Source organism: Galeopterus variegatus, unplaced genomic scaffold (genome assembly GCF_000696425.1).
Source record: "Galeopterus variegatus unplaced genomic scaffold, G_variegatus-3.0.2 Scaffold1936, whole genome shotgun sequence".
Classification (NCBI taxonomy): domain Eukaryota; kingdom Metazoa; phylum Chordata; class Mammalia; order Dermoptera; family Cynocephalidae; genus Galeopterus; species Galeopterus variegatus.
In genome coordinates this window covers 243,302-264,145 of record NW_007728047.1, presented here as the reverse complement: position 1 = coordinate 264,145, position 20,844 = coordinate 243,302, and the positions used below count along the sequence as shown (strand labels likewise).

The following is a 20,844-nucleotide window of genomic DNA, read 5'->3' as shown; positions in this document are numbered from 1 at the left end:
AATGACCACTTGTGTCTCTTACTTACCTAGTAGTTGTTATGGAAGGAAGAAAAAAGATTAGTTTTAACCTACCTAAATTTACATATGGTCTACATCCTATTTTGCCAACTCTCTGTCCTGAAAAAATAGACAATGGATTGCCATGCAGTCTAAATTAACAGAAGAAAGAAGACAGATACAGAATTAATATAAATGCTATACAGGATTCCCACAGCAAAGAAAATAGCCAATAAATAAATGAAAATGGAAGGTACCAGACTCCTACTACAGAAGCTGACCCTAGACATAATTGAAGTTTTTATTCCATGGCTCCTAATGCTCATTACAGCCCTGCTCCCACTTCCACCCTACACAAAGCTCTTGGCAGGCATCTCATAGCTGGACCCATAGGTTTTCCTCCAATCCCCAGTGGAGAAACAAGAGATACTTTATGCCATAAAAAAAGAAAAGAACCAAAACACAGAGTAGTTCCTGAACCAGGAGTAATCTATACTTTATTTTTCTATGAGACGGAACAGTAGTACAACATGCTACTCCTACAAGAATACTCCTTAGAGATCTGGCATCCTGGGAAATGATCCTGTCCAAGGATAGAAGTAAACCACTGCAGACTCAGGAACGGGGAGGGGAGGTTAAGAAAAAAAGGGGAATCAATGGCATGCAACACCATCTCATTAGAAAGATGAAACTGAGGAGTTAATTGCTGATTACCTGAAAATAAGAGATTCAAACAAGAAAAGCACATGTTCATTAAGAGAGACCACTATATAGTCTATAAAACTTTATTAAAATTGGGATTACTTATAAACCATACAATAAAAATGAAAAAAATACATGACATTTTTTCTTACAGAAAAGAGGGTGAAAATGACACCCGGGGCTAAGAGCCATCCCTGATAATTTTGTCCCTTTCAAACATTCATGAACGTTTATTTTAAATAGAAATGACAAATCTTTTACGTAAATAATACTAAGGCATAACCCACAGGCTAAAACTTACTCAGTAATTCCTTAGCCCTGCTATTTCAACATCGATTCCACAAACATGGAAAACTGTGGCAACTGCAGGCTGTAACAGTTTCTAATATTCACATTATGAGCTATCTATTAAGATAAAAATGCTGCTCATGATTCGACATGTTCAGAGCAAGTGATTTCACCATTTTCATGTTATCATCAAGTGTGAAAGAGGAAGACAACACACATGGGTGGGTGTGTGACCACTCCCATCCCCACTGAAGCTGCAATGTGACATTGGCCTGAATCTGCTTTGATTATTCCCAGCAGGCTCTGGCACCTGTCACCTAAGGCACCAAACACCCTTATCAAGGGAGTAACCATCTAGAATCTAACTTAATAGCAATCTGAATTCATAAGCTAAGACATCAAGGGACACCTCTGGGTCACAATTGCCTAGGTTCCCCTAAAAAAATAATAAATTTCTGCTACATGGAAACAGAAGCAAAAGGTTTAGGTCCATGTGCCTTGTGCAATGGCTATTTCATATGTTTATTACTTGGTTTCAGTGCCTATATAACATGAAGGCACAGTAAATCTGTCAAACTATCCTCTCCTCCGTTCAGATAAAATTCTTGGCATTTCAATACAGTTTATTATCTCATATGTCAGACCTGAGTCTGAAGGAATACTAGAAGGACATTTAATTTCCTTTCCTCCTACTTCAACTTGCATTACTCAATTCAGAGAAGTTATGAGTACACAGCTAGGAACCATTTTTACACAGGCATCCATCTTTTCTACTGGAACAACAAAAAGACTGAGGCAATTACATAATCCATTCCCAAGCCTTTTATGGATATCGGGGCCTGGGGAGACTACCTGGCCTATTTGAGTCCTTTCATTCCTCAAACCTCTATCATACATGCCGAGTGGGGGCTGGGTTAAAGGAATACAGTTAACCAAAAAAGAGCTGGCCCTAGAATGAGATACATTAGCACAAATAGAACAGTGGGCCCCAAAGAGCTATCATCAGCAAAATTCCCTTTGTAACAGACATAAAAATTATGAATTTAGGGGAAGAAATAAACTAGTTTTGGTGGGAAGCAGTGAGTGAGAGGAATTTCTTATTAAAAGGTATCAAAGTTGCTAAATTTTCCTTGTTTTTTGGTCATTGTGTTGTTGGTCTTGTGAAAATAATCTGAGTGGGAAAGTGAAAAGAAAATGTTTTAGGCCGGTTGCCTCTTGTGTTCCTATTAATGGGAGTTATGCTCTGCACAACTTGGTCAGACTGATTAGGAGACAGATTTTCAAAGCTGATAAGACCCTGAGCCCTGGAGCCAATTTACGGCTTGATATTTGCTGAGCAAGACGCTGATGTGGCAGCAGACATGGCTCCAATGTCCAGCTCACTCCACAGTTATCCCTTCAATCCTTCTTGATGTGATTGGTCTGAGAGATGAGACTGTGCTGAAATTGCAAGAGCTATAACTGCCAGAGAAAATTAAATGGGGGCTTCAAGTAGTGACTTAGCCAGCAGACTGAGTGGCCAAGAGGCAGACAAGAGCAGCTCCTAAAGGTTTACAGAGTCAAGCAATCCCCAGGCACACGGAGGCTCTGAAGCATCTGGGAAGAGCCACACAGGCAGGCAGGGCAAGGACACACAGCACACCAAAGAGGCACCGTCCTTCACCGTCTGAGAGCAACTCTCTGCTGCAGGACCAATTGTCATCTCCGCTGACTACAGCTCAGGTCTCCCACTACCAGACAGGGAGTAATAAACTGAGTTTGATTTTATTCACCCCAAATTGAAACAGTGAAAAAAACTGGTCTTGAGATGGCAACTGTATTTCACAGGAGTTTACTAAACAGAAAAGGAGGAGAATCTTTCCCTGCTTCACAATGCTTTCTCACTAAAATAAATATGAGTCAGGAAGTTACCCTGGAGGCAAGCTACCACCTCCCTAAGTAACTATTTTGGGGAAGGCATCCAAAGTCTCCAGAGAATCCTGAGACCACTCACAGAGTTGAATTGTTTTTTCAAATCAACTTATGCTCAAATATACTAGGTCTCAATTTCTACAAATAAGGTTTAAAAAATAGTATATTTCAGAAGTTTTAATAGTTCTTTGCAGCGGGATAAAATTTCACCATATACATAATTCACAAAGGCATAAATGTTTCCCAATATAAAGTTTCTTTGACTCTGTAACTTTAACCTATAGCATTTGCCCAAATACTGCTCATTTTTCACTTTCTACTAGATGTCACTTTAGGAGAGTTTAAGCCTGTGGGAAACACTGGTGGATATAATCAACTGGCCACCTGGAAGGGAGTCTCAGAGCTGACATTTTGGAAGTCAGCAATGGAACCCAGGCCTTTCAAAATTATCTGCTAAATGGCTGGTCTGAAGAAGTCATTACAGCTTTAAAAAAAAATCATCTGCGTTCTCCATGACCACGGTAAGCCAGTAAGTATGATGCTGTGCTCTTGCCATGAGTGTCTATCTTCCTGGCTAAAGTAATTACAACTTTTTCCAAGGTCCGAGGGTGACGATCACAAAGAACCAAGCATATGACAGACACTTGGGAATTTGATCCCTCATAAATTTCATTGCTGGTTTATAAGGGTACTTTACGATGGCAAAAGAATCTGAAACTAATGCCAGTCTAATAAAAGGCAGCATGAATCTCTGGTCAGAAATGGTACTGCAAAAAAGTATAATGTTCATGGAAAAACACGTCTGATCCTGATGGCTGAAAAAGCATCCAGAGGGATAAAGATAACCTGGAGGTCTACTTCCTGCCAATGAAAACTGTCATAGCTTATAATTGTATTACAAGAAACTTCACAGTTTCAGGGCTTACAAATTAGCCAGATTTGGGGGAATATAGGTAGTAAAAAAAGGCTAAAATGAATGGGTAGAGTGGATAGACAAAGGAAGGGAAAAAAAGATAGTTTCTTGACTCCACAGCAACTCAAAGATACATGACTCCAATGACAGGAAAAATGGAGAACCTATTAAAAGCATTTAAATCCCCTAAACAAAATCACTTCTCCTAGCTAGAAGGAATAACACTATAAACCAAGAGGAAGTGGGTATAAGAAATGAAACAAAATCTGAATTGTATATACTTCACAGGTGAGGGATAGACCCTTCCTGAAAGGGCAAGAGGTAGGGGCGAGGGACAAGGAGGAATGGAAAGGGAGGAATGCAAATGTATTTTTAAGATGTAATTGAAAGTTGAATATAATATAAAGCCCAAGAGACTTTACCTACAGAAGAGCCTAAAGGCATGTTCCTAAAAGCAAGAAGGACTCATAATGTTACGAGTGAAAACTAATTCAAGGCTCAACACTACAGCTCCTGGGGCTTTAATGAATAATCCATACTAATAAACACATAGGGCCTACAGGGCTTGTCACTCTGGAGTACTTGCTGGTCTAGAACATAAATTTGCTACATTTTCAAAAAGACATTCATTTAAAAACATTTAAAACAAATAAAACTTCATTTTTCTCTCAAAACAGTTAAATCAAGGATTATTCTAGTCACTGAAATAAATGCTGAACTGAAAGAGGCTCAGACTTGTGAATTTCCCTCTGGAAGTTGCAGCCTATAGTTTGAAAAGCATTACTGTACTTATAATAATTCTCACTTTGAAGGGCCAGCCACAGTGACAAAAATGTCAAGATTGAATCAACTTTCAAAGAGGAGCTAGAATGCCATGTTAGCTATGGCCAACCATTTTCTTTGGGAACATAAAATTGGACTGATAGCTTTACCAATGATAAGCAAACTACCATAATATTCACTGCTTTATCCACTCTGCTTCCTCAGGGATCTCACAGAGACCATTTCCAGGGGGAGGTCTACTCAGGCCTCTCGTTTCAATGTGAGAATATCTGCACCATCTCACCCTGTTTCAAAGGGTTGAAAGCAATTGCACAACACATGCAACATGGACCACCAAGGCACCAAGCCAGTCCACATAAAGATAACTGACTGACACCTAAGCCAGGAAGTTGTTTTGTATGACAGCAGGACACCGAGAATCTGAGTCCTCCTCCTCAGAGGATGCTTCTTCAAAGATTTCATCCTGGGCAATAAGGCTTCCTAATCCATACTCCTGCTCATGAACAGAAACTTCATTTGGCGTGAGGTGGGAGGAGCCTTCCACAAAGTCAGCAAATCTGTAAAAAGAGAAAATAACTCTCATTAGGAATCTGTCTTCAGTCCTTTCTGAATTTCTTTAAAATAAGAAGAAACTGAACTCCCTGATATACTCACAGCTCAAATTATATTGACTCTAGCCAACATCTCTGTCCTTACTCTGGCAGGTAAGTAGACTAAAGCAAGAAATAAAGAGAAAAGGAAACCTGGGAACAGAGGCCAACATCTCCAGCAACTCCACCTTGCTTAATAAGCACTAGCCTATCCTTTCTAGTTACAGAAGTGCTAAGGTTCCTTTAGTCATCCATAATCCTGATAAGAGAAGATTAAGGGGCATTACACAGTTATTCATGTTTACAGCCCTATAAACTTCATGCCAGGTACAGTTGTTCCCAACCGAAAAGATAAAAAAACAAAAAAACAAAAAAAACCTCAGAGAGCAGGCCGACCCCGTGGCGCACTTGGGAGAGTGCAGTGCTTGGGAGCGCAGTGGCGCTCCCGCTGCGGGTTCAGATCCTATATAGGGATGGCCGGTGCGCTCACTGGCTGAGCGCGGTGCGGAAAACACCAAGCCAAGGGTTGCGATCCCCTTACCGGTCACGAAAAAAAAAAAAAAAAAAAAAAAAAAAAAAAAAAAACTCAGAGAGCAATGCAAAACTTTCACAGGGGACATAATATGGTACTGGCTTATTCCCATCTCAGTGCTACAAACAAACTAGAGTAGACAGTTCCTTGCAGAAACAGGAAACAGCCTACTGCTTAACATATGACGATAAACATACCTTTCTCTTGACTACTCCTAGATAAACAGGAAAACAAAGGCCACAAATACAACATGACTATCTAGAAGTACGACCTCTGTTAGAAGTCAAGTTCACAATTACTGACAGATGCTTGGTATAACTGGCCAAGAGTTTACCTTTTTGGGGACTGGATTCGAGAAACAGTCTTCCAAGCAGAGCAGTCTGGACTGTTACAAAATTCTCGAAGCTCCTCTAAAGCCTTTCGGGTCTCTACCTCTCCTTGTATCCGATACTCTTCTTCTGTCAGGAGACGAGGGGGGACAGGCTTTTCTGTTGCCTTACACATCTTTCTGTGCTCACCAAATAACATCATAAATCATTAATCAGCAATCTATATCCATTCTTACCTCTATCTCTCTTTAGTGGGCCAAGCATATAGCAGAAGGCCTGAACATTAAAAATCATCACTCCCACATTTCTTTCATAGACATCTTGAGTTATAACAGACTCCTAACACATTAGACAATGAGTGACAAGTCAGAGTAGTCAAAATTATTCACTAATGTGAATAAATTCACTTACTTTCCAATTAATGATAAACCATATAATTACTTTCTTTCTTTCTTTTTTTTTTTTTGTCTTTTATCTTTTTCCGTGTCCGGCAACGGATTGCAACCCTCAGTGTTGCCCCCGTACCAGGCCGGGGACCGGCAATGGGATCGCAACCCTCGGTGCTGCTCCCGCGCCTCGCTCAGCCAGTGAGTGGGAACCGGTCCGTATGCGGGATCCAAACCCTCGGGCAGGAGCGCAGCTGCGCTTCCCAAGCGGCGCACTATCCAGTGCGCCACCGGGCCGGCCCAATATATTTATTTTCTAATAAACGGAAAAACAACAAGAGTATGATGGTATAAAACTGTGGTCCATTAACTTGGTTCCCCAAACTGAAGGCATCACTTTGACTATATGCAATAGAACAACCATTGATAACCTCGCTCAGTGTTGCCCCCGTACCGGACCGGGGACCGGCAACGGGATCGCAACCCTCGGTGCTGCTCCCGCGCCTCGCTCAGCCAGTGAGTGGGAACCGGTCCGTATGCGGGATCCAAACCCTCGGGCAGGAGCGCAGCTGCGCTTCCCAAGCGGCGCACTATCCAGTGCGCCACCGGGCCGGCCCAATATATTTATTTTCTAATAAACGGAAAAACAACAAGAGTATGATGGTATAAAACTGTGGTCCATTAACTTGGTTCCCCAAACTGAAGGCATCACTTTGACTATATGCAATAGAACAACCATTGATAACCTCGGAACCTATAACCATTCCACATTCACTATGCAAGGTGATGACATGCTACAGATTACATCTTAAAATAAGACTAGGACTTCCAGAGCAATCAGAGAGCCAACATGAAATTAGCTGAAACCAAGTGGAGAGGCACGGTGTAAAAATGATATAATTTGCACCACCTAGTGGTAACAGGAACACATGACACTTTACTGTATGGTTTTATTCTATATGAAATGACTAGAATAAAAATATAAAAATGCCTAGGAGTCTTAAAAAATAAACTCGGTAAGGAACAAAAGCAGAAGCATAATATAATAACTTTTTCATTAACAAAGAGGCTCCCAGGTCAGCACCTCTGCTGCAACTGCATCCCACATTGCATGTATCAATTCAAAGTTATAATGCCTTTCAGTCACCTGTAGGTGATGTACAGCCACTTAATAGGGTACTCCAGGTTCTTGGTACACAGAGCAATGATGATAATGGCAAGGGCAATGTGTGGTATCTGGATGCTAGAATACATGAAACACAGGCCCACCAGCTGCAAGGTCCAGGTCAGCAGGTTGATACTTCGTTCATTCTCCAAGGGCCCATACTTGTAACACACTGCAAAACTCAGGAATCCAACTGTGAGGATGTAGCCTATGAAAAGAGTTATCAGAAGATACTCTTTTTCATTCAACTACACTTGGCAAAAAATAATTTGTGTGAGGAGCAGTAGTAAATTCACTATATATAGCCCTATTGAACCAGGAAATCAGACAAGATCTTTACTCAATTCACACTTTTTTATTATTAGGGTAAATTTATCTCTTTAAGTGTCTATCCTTTCTGTTGTCCCAAATATATTTGGTTCAAATGCAGCATTAAAGCTACATGTTGAACAGCTCTGAAACAGCCTATTTAAAAAACCCAATATATGAAAATCCAGATTAATCACCTCTCAAACAGTAGATCAAGGGATACTATCAGTATGGCCAGAGGATTCTCACTTTATAGAGAAGATTCACTGCAGAGTCCTTTACTTCTTAAGGTCCCCAAGTGTATTTAAAATATGATTATAATAATAAAGTCAATTTACAGCTTTTCAGAAAGATGCTTATCGTGTAAGGAGAGGTGGACTTATTATAAATGCCAACAAATTAAAGTCTTCTCCTTAGCAGCATCATTTTAATTTAAGAGAAGATGATAACTGTAGAAACAAGTGAAAAACTATGATTTTAAAAAGTTAATAAAATGACATGAACTATTAACTCCTATAAGCAGACAATATCTTTTAATGATCAAATTAACTAAAACAGCCTATAAACACACAAAGAAGCAAAACCAACAACACTTACTTAAAAGATACTGCCAGTAACACCTCCAGATCTCTTGTAAATTTTTAAAAACTAGTTGAATGAGGTACAGAGAAAATGACCAGCCTCCCACCAGGATGATGTAAATGGGACTTTTCTAAGACAGAGAGTAGAAGTGAAAGCAAAAAGTTACAACAGGCTTTCCATACATAAAAAAAGCAAAATGGATTTTAAAAGTTCAAGCTACTCCAAATGCACAAAAAACATTTCTTAAAAAGATATCCTTTATATTTAAAATAGCACAGTCTGCAAGGAACATTGGGAAGATAAATTGCTAAATAACTTAAAAGCCTGGCAATGTAATTAGAAAACTGGAAGGAGACTTTAAGCTCCCACTGAGCACAGGATTTTAAATAAAAAAAGAGAGTTTGTATGTAATCAAGCTCCAAGTTTCATCATGGAAAATACCTTTCTGAATCAAAGAAAGAGTAGGACATTGACTCATCAACCATTAATGCAAATTTTCAGTGTTCTAAGAATACCTAGGAAAACAAACAGTCCTTCAGCTGTCCAAGCTCATCCTAACTGCATATCAGGATTCTGCTACTTACCTTGGGCATAAACTTGGACAGCATGAAAATGATGATTAGTAGAGAGGCCACAATTCCCACACTCATCCCAGTGGAATAGTAGAAAATTTGACTTCTGCAGAGAAAAATTTATTTCATGACTATATGTATATACTTCTGCTATGATTTGAATGTCTGTCTACCCCAAAGTTCATGTTGGAACATAATCCCTAATACAGTATTTGAAAGGCAGGTCGTTTGAGAGGTGATTGGATCATAAGGGTTATGCCCTCATGAATGGATTGATCCAATCGTGGATTAATGGGTTAATGGTTTAACGGTTTATCAGAGAGTAGACTGGGGCTTATGCAGAGGAAGAAAGTATGTGGAAATTCTCTTGCTGAGCCTCTTGCCATGTGATAAATGCATCACCAGGGACTCTGTAGAGTCCCAAGAAGAAGGCCCTCACTAGTTATGCCCCCTTGACCTTGACTTCCTAGCCTCCAAAACTGTGAGAAATATAGTTATTTTCTTTATAAATTACCCAGTTCCAGGTATTCTGTTATAAGCAACAGAAAATAGACTAATACAACTTCATATATGGCATTGTTGAAACTAGGAAACTAGGACAACTAACCCAGCCAAAAAATTTTTAAAAGGTACAAAGTTAGAGCAGATAATTTACCTAAAACTTGAGGTCAGAGAACTGTAGACACTGATACTACGTAGTAGTTGCCAGATTAAATATCCCAGTAATAAACTTCTGCATAGTCTCCTACTCCCATCCCCATCATCTCTCTCAACCCAATTTTTAATAATAATAATAATAATAATAATAATAATAATAATAAATAATCCTTCTTCTGAAGAACTGCACAGCTTCTCTGGGAAGAAGGAAGGGGCAAGAATACTGCCCAAGTGGAGAATGGAAACTGGAACTGATCTGATTACCCTGAAGGATAAACCAATCCTTTCTGGGGCCTAAAACAGAGTTCCTACTCCCATTCCAGGCTCTTTCTACCAGTTATTCCTCCTCATTGTGAGTTTCTCTCAGGATCCCCCAAATAAGGAACAACTTCCTCTAACCCCACCCTGACTTCAAACTCAAAGTGTTAATCTTTCATTCATTACTCCACAAATAATCTTTTTTTTTTTTTTTTCCCCTTTTTGTCTTTTTTCGTGTCCGGCAATGGATCGCAACCCTCAGTGTCGCACCCGTACCGGACCGGGACCGGCAACGGGATCGCAACCCTCGGTGTTGCGCACACACCTCGCTCAGCCTGTGAGCGGGAACCGGTCTGTATGTGGGATCCGAACCCTCGGCGGGAGCGCTGCCGCACTCCCAAGCGGCGCACTGTAGCAGTGCGCCACTGGGCCGGCCCACAAATAATCTTTTTACCTGTGTACAAACCTAATGCTGATTCTACCTTCATTCAGTGTTTATTATCTATATTTTTTCTTTATATTTGTACATGTCAGTCTCACCTATCTTTACCAGAAATTCCTAAAGGAAGGAAATAATAAGTAGTTGATGTCTGCCTCTTTATATCTATACAGGAGGAAACTCATCAACACATGATCCTGTAAAAATGAGACCTTAACACATTACTTCTAACGGTGGAAAGGGTGGGGCTGTTCAACTTCCTAGTACTGGCTAACACTTATTGACCTAATAATGATGGGTCAACCTAATGGGGGAATTTCTTTATTACCAATATTAGTCAAATAAGAAAAAATAAAAATCTTAACACATATTAAATTATTTTTAAAAATATCCAAGCAGGCAATGGCTAAGCCAGAAAAGGGGATTGCAGTACTTACAGTTTTTATGACAAAAGTCAAGCAAGGTGGGTAGAAGACTTGTCATTCTGCACACTAATCTTAGAACCTACCTGCTCAGCAAGTCTCCACAAAAAAAGAGCATAAGTCCAAGGAAGAAAACAAGGAAGAGTTTGGGGTCAAATCCTGAAATAAATAAAGATTTTTGCTTAATAAAGGAAACAAACAGTAAAGGCATTATAGAATTAAAGGCATGTTGGCACTATGGGTCAGCTACAGTAAAATAAATGCAAATAGCCTACCTCAACAGCTTTGTAAAATCCACACAAAGCCTGGGCACCATTCCAAAGAGAAAGTATAATTGGGTCTCTGTCTAATCTGTACTTTCCTAAAGATCTTATTCTTATTTTGGCTACCTACACTAAGGCTAAAAGAAACTAGGCTTCACTTAGGATAAAGCTAGAATCAGCGCCATCAGCACTTCATACAATCACCCACAAGGGGTCTCTATCACTCTGGATTTCAAACGTTAAGTCAGTTAGGCAGGCAATTCAGCATATTTGCCTAGAACTTTGGGTCAAGGCCTCATGTTGTTCTCTAACTGGCTGCTTTTCTTGCCCAACAAAACCACCAACTTCCCTTCACTACACAACGCTGTGCTGGAAAAGTGTACACACAAACACATCTCACCCAGGACCAGGGGGCCCAAGTAAAGGCCCCAAATGGCAAACCAGACACTCCCACAGCTTTCACATCCAAGAGCTCTAAGTCTAGGGGAGGCCCACAAACAACAGGAGCAAGAGGAATCAGTAAAAATAGAAGGAACACCAAATAACAGTCCCGTCCTACAGAACCAAAGAACTATGGAACCCTAGGACAATTGGAAGGGCACAATCTATTTCACAGCAAAACCTAGAAATATTTCTACTACTCATAACATTCCAGGACCCTGGGTAGTAACCAAGGAGAAACCAAGTCAGGGTGAATACAACAGGATTCACCTCCTCTGAAACTTTCTCAGACATCTTCAGAGAAGGAAAACTCCTAGTTCCACTGAATAAGACTTAAACTGCAGTGGTCTTCCCTTTTATTTATGGTCCCACAAATACTCTTACTTGTAAAGTATAATATTTAATTTTACCTTTCTTCAGTTTTTATTGTTTAACCATTCATGTCTTTAAATGTAGGTCTGTACACATCAGGACAACTACCTTTGTCTAGGAGTGTCCAGAAGGCAGGAAAACATCTGTCTGATTTACTCTCTGAATAGTAGGCGTATTAGCTCAGGGTCATTGGCAGTATTAGGAATACAAGTCTTCACAGCTCTAAGTAAGGAGGCACTCATAATGACCTGAGGTGGAGTCTCAATTCTAGACCTAAAAGGTCTGATATGGTGTGCAGTCTCCATGAACTGTTTGGAGCAGTAGTGTTGCACTCAGGGTTATAATCAGAACCTAAATGGAGCTGTCTTGGGCTGACTTCTCTGTCTCACTAATTATACCATCCAAAGCTCAGTCCCTTCTCACTATAGAATCCATCAGAAAAACAGAGGTGAGACTTACTCCGGGTCACAATGACACTGTACTTGGTGTCCTTCTCTATAATCTCAACTTTGAGGCAGGTTTTTGTGCTGTATAGACCCACGTTAACATAGGTGTCATTCAATTTCTCTTTTAAAAAGGAGGAAAAAAAGTTCCAGATACTAAACTGCTCTAGCTCCTTCAGTTTCTCCTCATTCTCCACCTGGGTGACTCGTACCAATTTGGAACTATTTACCCGGATCTGTAACACAAGTAAAATCGGGATGAGAAAGAAGGAAGTAGGAATTTTAAATTTTCACAAATACATTTTTTAAAAAAATCCTTAGAGTAAATAACTAAATCAGTAATGGCACCAGTTTTCACAAGGCTTATCAGAAATACAGAGATGCAAGCAGCTAAAACACAACTGGGCAAATAATACTACACATGATACAGAGAGACAGCTAGTAGACATGTTAACATGTTCTGAATCTACTATTAGGCCAGAACACGGGGGAAAAAAAGACTTTCAAGCTGAAAGAGTTATTAATATAGATATTTATGAGAGATCATACAAAACAAGGGTGTAGAATATTAAGAAAACTGCTAGGCATAAACAACCCCAGAAAACTGAAAATGTTTCCCATAATCACAGGCTGAGAAGTTCAATACATTGTCACAAATCACTGATTATAGGTAAATGTTGGTTATAATGTGCCCCAGATGGAATGATTTTTATATCAGACAATAAAAAAGAGAACTAAAAAAAACAAAAAACAAAAAACACAACCACAGCCTACCCTCATGTTTTTGATGTGAACAACAAATGCCTTTATCAGTAACTATGTTTATAGCAGCAGCAGCATTTCCAAAAGGACACATTTTGTTCAATCACTATTACAAGCAGACACTCTTTCTTGCCAGGTGACTTAACAGTGTTATGAAATAAATGAGACCAAAGTCATTCTATCAAGAGGAAACTTCAGCTCAGGGGGTTTATGAAACACCTCATGTAAAATCAAAATAGAATAGAAACAGCAAGGCAAAAGAGTTTACATCCTGACAGGCATGCAGTAGTTTCCAGGCCAAAGAAGACATAAAGCCTTTGAAGAGAAAGAGAGCTGTGTGGGTGTGTGGCAGGGGCGGGGGCGGTTGTGGGTGTGCATGCGTGTGTACACGGGTGCTGGAAAGGAAGGATGAGAAGAGAAGGAATTTGTTTCTTTGGGAAGAGGAAGAAGGAAAAAAGTTTACCTCAGGAACACAAAGTAGGCATATATGCTATTGATGAAACACAATTCAGGATAATCTCAACCCTAACAAGATTGTTAACAATACTTTTTTAAAAAAATTGTGTGTGAGGGGTAAAAAGTATCAATGTACTCACTAATCACAGACAGATAGATAATCACAGAAGTTGTCTCTGCCAGGGGCTACCAAATTATTACCTGTATCCGTGTCCACACATCATGCCATTTTGGGATAAGCATATTTTTATAACAGAATTGTTGGCTGGAACACATATCATCAACTCGGGATTCCTGAAGCATGACCACCTTTACATCAATCCCACCTTTATGCAAAGAAAGAAAACGAGAATTAAACATAACATAACTACCTAACAACTATAACTCATTTCATAAAAAGAATTAAATGGACCACTTTCTTAAACTTGGGGTTAAAATGTCAGCCAGACTGAGAAATAAGAAAAAAAAACTAAGATGAGAAAAGAAATAAGGCAGAGTCTTATTTCTGTCAAATTTAATTGCTGTCTATCTCATTTAACCCTCACAAGAATGCCATGAAGTAGGCACTCTCATAATCCCTATTTTACAAATGAGGAATCTGATGTTTAAGAAAGATTAGGTAGTTTGCCCAAAGTTACACAGACAGTAAATAGCCTAAAAGATTCACGCCCAGGTCTGACCACTGTCTTAACCACTAGATATCCTGCCTCCCTTTTAACCACTAGGTATCCTGCCTCCCTTTTATAGTAAGCTAAAGTAACCCCCTCTTGATTTTCTCCGTTCCTTTCCTGAGTAAGATAAACAAAATTGGCAACATTTTTTATATGTAGTACTTTAAGAGGACACTAAAAGATTGCAAAGTTGCTTTCTTCCAGCTGTTTTCTTTCACTTCAAGTCTTAAGAGTAGCCAATGATTGATTATATGCAGTTCCTCTGATTTACCAAAACAAGATTCTCCCCTCAGTTTGTATACAATCTCAGCTAATTCAAGGTTTAAAAGTGACCACTCCCCTATACAAGGGGTCTTCATAAAGTTCACAGAAAGACTCGCATTATCTTTCAATTCCATCTTTCCACAAATTTTTTGAAGCACCACTGTATCTTCCCACTCAAGTTTGCCCAAGCTACCTTCTTTACCACAAAACATTTAAGTAATTTCTTCCTTGAATTCTACATTGTGCTTATCAATTTATCAAGTGTTACTCTAAGTGGAAATTTAGTTATCAATTTGTTTTAGTATAAAGGTGGGTAATTTAAATAAACTAAAAAACAAAAACCCTCAACCAAACATTAGAGAGCCAAAGTTACATACACAAAAAGGTACTGATGCTCACCAGTTTTAGGGTAAAACTAAGACTAATTTTGAAGTTAAATTCAGACTTAAACCTAAATTTAAGAGACAAAACTATAAAACTTAGAAGAAAACATAGGTATAAATCTTCATGACCTTGAATTAGGCAACGGTTTCTTAAATATGACACTAAAGTATAAGCAACCAAAGACAAAATAGGGAAATTAGATTTCATGAAAATTAAAAACATTTGGGCTTCAAAAAACACTATCAAGAAAATATACAAAATGGGAGAAAATATTTATAAATCATACTTCTGATAATGATCTCACACCTGGAATATATAAAGAACTATTACAACTCAACAATAAAATGATGGTATTTTTTTTTTTAATGGGCAAAGGATTTGAATGGACATTTCACCAAAGAAGATATACAAATGGCCAATAAGCTCATGAAAACAGGCTCAACATCCTTAGTCATTTCGGAAATGCAAATCAAAATCACAATGAAATACCACATCACACCCCCTTGGATGGCTATATTAAAAATAGAGGACAATAACAAGTGTTGGTGAAGATATGGAGAAACTGAAATACTCATATATTGCTGGTGGAGATGTAAACTGGTAAGTCTCTGGAAAAGTTAGGCAGTTCCTCAAAAAGTTGAACACAGAGTTACCATATAACTCAGGAATTCCACTCCTAGTTATATACCCAGGAGAACTGAAAACATGTTCACACAAAAATGCGTACATGAATGTTCATAACAGCATTATCCATAATTAAAAAGTGGAAACAACCCAAATGTCCATCAACTAATGAATGAATAAACAAAATGTGGTATATCCACATAATGGAATGTTATTCAGCCATAAAAAGGAAAGAAGTACTGATGTATGCTACAACATGGACGAACCTCAAAAACATGCTGAGTGAAAGGAGCCAGACAAAAAAAGGTCATATATTATATGATTCCATTCACATGAAATGTCCAGAACAGGCAAATCCACAGAGACTAGATTAGTAGTTGCCAGAGACTGGGTGGAAAGGGGAACTGGGAGTGACTACTAAGGTGTATGGGATTTCATTTTAGAATGATTAAAATATTATGGAATTAAGACAGTGGTGATGTTTGCACAACCTTGTAAATACTGAAAACCACCAAAAAGGCAAATTTTATGGTATGTGAATTATCTCAATTTTTAAAAAATCAGGTCTTGATATACTATCAGTTTCTTACTAGAGTTTAAACCAATAGTAATTTGAATTTCCTCCAAGCCTATCTTTCATAAAATAAACCTTTAAAAAACCCTGTTGACATTTATCTCACTTATAAGCCCACAAGTATACTGAAAGAATACCCACTCACAAATATGGATCAACAGTTTATTTTCTTCTGAAGAGTGAATAGTAAAGTTATATGAAACTTTAAAATACTGTATTTACAAATTCATTGAAGCCTGCAAAACAATGGGAAGTATTTAAAAAAATAAAAAGTTGAAGAACCTATCACTTCCTTAAACAACATCAGTCTATTTACAAAGCCCCAAGTAAAAACATACACCTGCCCCCCGCAATTCACATTTATTAACTCCTTCTCTCCCACAACACCAAGTAATATAACACTACACCTTTTTAAGCCCATTATTATTTTCAAGATGGTAGTAAAATACAAATAATGTTCCAATAGCACAGGCCACAAGAAAAACTTATAACAGATATCATTGTTTTTAGACTAACTTTAAAATTCTCCAATGCCATATTCCTAAAGAAATAAAACTGTTGTATAAGAAGCAATGTCAGAATTAATATCTTTTAAAATCCAGTTATTTCTTTTCCTGAGTTCCACACCATTCAAGGGAAAGAATTTTAAGAAAATAAATAAACCTCTTTAATAATAACCTCCTACAGGGCTGGCCAGTTAGCTTAGTTGGTTGGAGCACAGCCTTTTAATACCAATGTCACATGTTCAGATCCCCAAACCAGCCAGCCACCAAAAATAAAAAAATAAAAAAACCCAAAACCTCCTACAGAAGTCAGCACCTTGGCCAGCCACATCTATGGAAATGCACCCAGAGGGAAAAAGATACCAGTACAGTCTCAGGTGGATAATCTGTGGAAACAATCACCACTCCAGCTGTAGCTTAAATTTTTAGAAACAAAGAAGTAAAACAAACATACAAGTTTAATGCTCATGTTAAATGAAATGCTCATGTTATACCTTGTGCTTCCCATAATCAAAATGACATACATCACCTTTTCTTCCCTTCACCAAAAGGAGTTAGCCAGCATGGTAAAAAGCAGAATAAATTAAACATTCAGTAAAATGCTTTCTGAACTTCTTGCAATTTAGTGAATCATAATTTGCTTACTATATTTACCTATAAAACAGCTACTCAAAGGTTAATAACTTCACATTTACTTGTAATCATTGCAAACTTACTTTTCACCTACTTTTCATTCAACACACTGATCATTTAACATCTACAGGTAGAAGGTAATGAAAACGATTCATAATATGTGAGGACAGGAAGGAACCCTAAAGAGTCATGAAAAACCCCTCTTCTAACTCTTAAATAGCCTCTATTCATTTCTCTCAAGAGGTAATCCAATTCATATTTAAAAGTCTTCTTAAAAACTAGCATCATAAATCGGGGGCTTAGCAAAGAATTATTCAGTGGGATGCTGGGAAAACTGACTATTTAGAAACTAAAATCTATCTAGATCTTCACCTCACACCAAATACCAACATGAATTACAAATTAAAAAGCAAAATTTTTAAAAAGTAAAATTTACCACACACACAAAAATATCAATTCAATTTTGGAGGCCTTTTTAAATGTAAAAACAACGGAAATAAATCTAAAGAATGAAATTAGTGACCACAAAAAAATATAAACCTTCTAATTAAAAAATATAAAAAGAGGCAAACAAATTGAGGAGTACTGCGATAAATTGTTTATTAAAAATACATATCCTTAATATATAAAAAACCTCATAAATTTCACAAATTTGATTTTGAAAGTACACAAAAGTCCCAATAAATAATACTCACAATAAAAAGGCCAAGAACAAAGGACACACACACCTCTAAAATTTAGAAGTCTACACAGAAAATTAAAATAGTTAATAACAAGTTGAAGAATGCTCACTGTCACTAATAATGCAAGGCATGCAAAGTAAAATAAGAAACCATGTTTGATCTATCAAATTAACACAAATGTTACAATCTAGGGTATCCAGTGCCAGCAAGAGTATGAGCCACAAGCAAACACAGATGATAGTGGTGAAAACTGGCACACCTTTTCAAGAAAGCATTTTAACAAGGTGTTTTAAGGACCTTAAAATATATTTTAGTTTTTAATCTAATAAATCCATTTCTGAGAATCTATCCCAAAAAATAATCCAAATGCAATAAAAAGTTTAGACACAAAGATGTTCTCAGGGTGTAATCTACAACAACGAAAAACTAGAAACACCAAAAATATCCAACGAAACGTTTAATCTAGAAACACTAATAAGTCTGTCCATACAATGGAACATAATACAAGCAAAATAACATTTATGAAGAATTTTAAATGACTCAGGAAAATTCTTGTGCTACAAAATCAAATAAGAAAACTATCTCTGGTAACAAATGATGGCCTCCAGGGAAGAGAACTAACAGGATATAATTGTATTATCAATTCAAAAAAAAATTTTTTTTAATTAAAAACATATGGAAAAAGACCAGAAGAAAGTGTGCTAAAATGGATTGCTTTTGAATGCAATAACAGTGAGGTTTTTGCCTATTTCTTTACACTTAATTATACTTGCCAAATAGTCTAAAATAAACATGCATTATATTTATAATCAAACTTTTCAAAAAACTTCCAGTGAGAAGGAACTCACTACCTTTTGAAGTACTCCATTCTATCTTTAGGTACCTCTTTTTAGAAGTTCTTCTTTTTTACAGGATTGTTCTTCGTAGCCTCCACCCATAAAATCTATCCGGCCATATAGAACAAATGTCGTCTCCTGAGTTCACTCTTCTCCAAGCCAAGAAATCCCTGTTCCTCTCCTTATTAATAAACTTAAGAGTGTCTGGTTGACTGCTGATTGAGTGCTTACAACGTAGGTGCATTTTTGCATACATTTTCTCGTTTCATCCCCACAACCCCATTTTAGATGTTCATTCAGGTAATAAATAGCCGTCCAAATGTTACTCTGCGCCCGGCCTCCGGAAAAGTACCTTTCAGGATACCTACTAACCTCTCCCTAAAAATAGCCGTTTTCAAAAGGAGCTGCACTTTGGAACTAAACCTATGGATGCTGACCACCTCAATGCTGCAGCTAAAGATAGTAAATGATAGCATGAGATAGGCAGGAACCAAAGGGAGAGGTGAGAGAGCACAATGTGTCCACAAGATAGGATTATCTTTATTCTCAACTCCCTCCAGTGGAAGCTTGTTCCAATTACTTTTTTTGTTTTGAATTTAACAAGAGGGTAGGAGGGGGTTGGTTTTTTTTTGTTTGTTTGTTTGTTTGTTTTGCAAACACACTCTAAATTTTCTGGATTGGAGAGGAAAAGAAAAAGAATTCTCTTACAATCCAGAGCTGATAATCCAGCAGCAGGTACCAAATAAATTTGCTTGAAGGAATGAATAAATTTCCAAAAGAAACCTATTAGATGCTAAACGGCATTCGTATCTTTTCTTGGAAACTGGAATATAATGACTCCAGGTCTGTTTACAGAGTTGTTAGGGTTCAGGGTCTTAAAAGAGAGTAAAATATTAAAGATCACCACATTTCCGAAAACTCTGTATGTTCAGCCACCCGTGCCCCGCGTCCCGACCAAGCATACGCTCAAAAGGTGTTGGCTAATTTGCTAAATCAATGGGATGCTCTCTTTCCAGCGGTAGCTCCGGAATGGTCCCCGGGCCTCCTTCCTTTTAACCAAGAAACTCGAAGCGGCCCCTGAAAGGCGACGCACTCCCAAGACCACTTCTCACCCAGTCCAGGCCTCCCTTCCTGTCTCCGCCAAATGGCTCCAGGCTCCTCTCTACTGTGGGAGCTCCCCCAGGCCGCTGACTCCTCAGTCCCGACGCCCACTCGCCAACGAAGTTTCTTCCCCCGCACCACGACGGCATCTCTCGGCAGAGTCGCCGCCCGTTGGCAGAATAACTGCACGGGCCCTGCGGACAATCCCCACTTTCCCAAAAATAACCCCCTCGGCACCCGCCCCCTTGACAGCTGCTGCCCAGGCGGTACCTGAGTCGCAGACCAAGCAGCCGGAGAGGACCAGGAAAAGCCGCACTGCCCCACGGCCCCCGGTACCCCAGCCCCAGGATATGGGACCAACTGCCGGCGAGACCGCCACATTCATTCCTCCCGCCATGGTTGCCTCACGCCGCCTCCTCCTCACGTGCCTCTCCTCAGCAACTAACCCCGAACAGGTAACGCTAGCAGCCTATGAGCTATAAGGTCGCCCCTACCAACCAATTGGGCCGCGAGGCCTCAAGCTCTCAGTCCTCCAAGGACCTTAGAAGTCCCGCCCCCTAGCAACTGGAGAGGGCGGGAGAAGTAACGTTCAGCCTATTAGAAGACGGATTCTCACCCTAGCAATGGCGACAGGAAGGTCTCACCCCTTAACAACATGCTTCCGTCTTCAGTTTATTTACAACTGGTGAGATTGATGGCAACCTTAACCAATAGAAAATCAGAATGGGCAAGGCCTCTTGGACCAAACTTAGTATTTCAATCGAAACTGTCTCGAGTTTCTTGGGTTTTCTTTCTTTCTTTCCTTTTTACTACGATCTTTCTGCTATGGGAAGCCTATAATTGAGATTTCTCTGTGAATAGGGTCCTGACAGGATACATTTTTTTTTTCCTTTTTGTCTTTTTTCGTGACCGGCAACGGATCGCAACCCTCAGTGTTGCGCCCGTACCGGACCGGGACCGGCAACGGGATCGCAACCCTCGGTGTTGCGACCGCACCTC

The 20,844-nt window shown here is 38.9% G+C and overlaps 1 protein-coding gene across 2 annotated transcripts; it reads right to left on the bottom strand.

Annotated features, from left to right (window-relative positions):
- Window positions 1-4,194: 4,194 nt before the first annotated feature.
- TMEM194A (transmembrane protein 194A) lies at window positions 4,195-20,254 on the bottom strand. Of its 2 annotated transcripts, XM_008579670.1 has the most exons (8): window positions 20,116-20,254; window positions 13,774-13,898; window positions 12,517-12,590; window positions 9,072-9,165; window positions 8,503-8,617; window positions 7,579-7,804; window positions 6,051-6,224; window positions 4,195-5,151 (listed from the first exon to the last, which is right to left on the bottom strand). In XM_008579670.1, exons 1-8 carry the CDS (start codon window positions 20,240-20,242, stop codon window positions 4,971-4,973), a joined length of 1,116 nt encoding a protein of 371 aa, XP_008577892.1. In that variant the 5' UTR covers window positions 20,243-20,254; the 3' UTR covers window positions 4,195-4,970. The 2 variants fall into 2 exon arrangements, with proteins under 2 accessions (XP_008577892.1, XP_008577893.1); XM_008579671.1 differs by lacking the exons at window positions 4,195-5,151; window positions 6,051-6,224 and adding an exon at window positions 10,922-10,994 and having other exon boundaries at window positions 7,575-7,804; window positions 12,371-12,590; window positions 20,116-20,242.
- Window positions 20,255-20,844: the final 590 nt, after the last annotated feature.

What these genes read in the sequence shown, in the direction of transcription:
- TMEM194A (XM_008579670.1), bottom strand. Translation starts at nt 20,242, where the DNA reads ATGGCGGGAGGAATGAATGTGGCGGTCTCGCCGGCAGTTGGTCCCATA. An exon ending in ATGTGTGGACACGGATACAG is followed by an intron (nt 12,591 to 13,773) that starts GTAATAATTTGG and finishes CTTGTGTTACAG; the next exon opens with ATCCGGGTAAATAGTTCCAA. An exon ending in TTACTGGCAGTATCTTTTAA is followed by an intron (nt 7,805 to 8,502) that starts GTAAGTGTTGTT and finishes CTCTTTTCATAG; the next exon opens with GCTACATCCTCACAGTTGGA.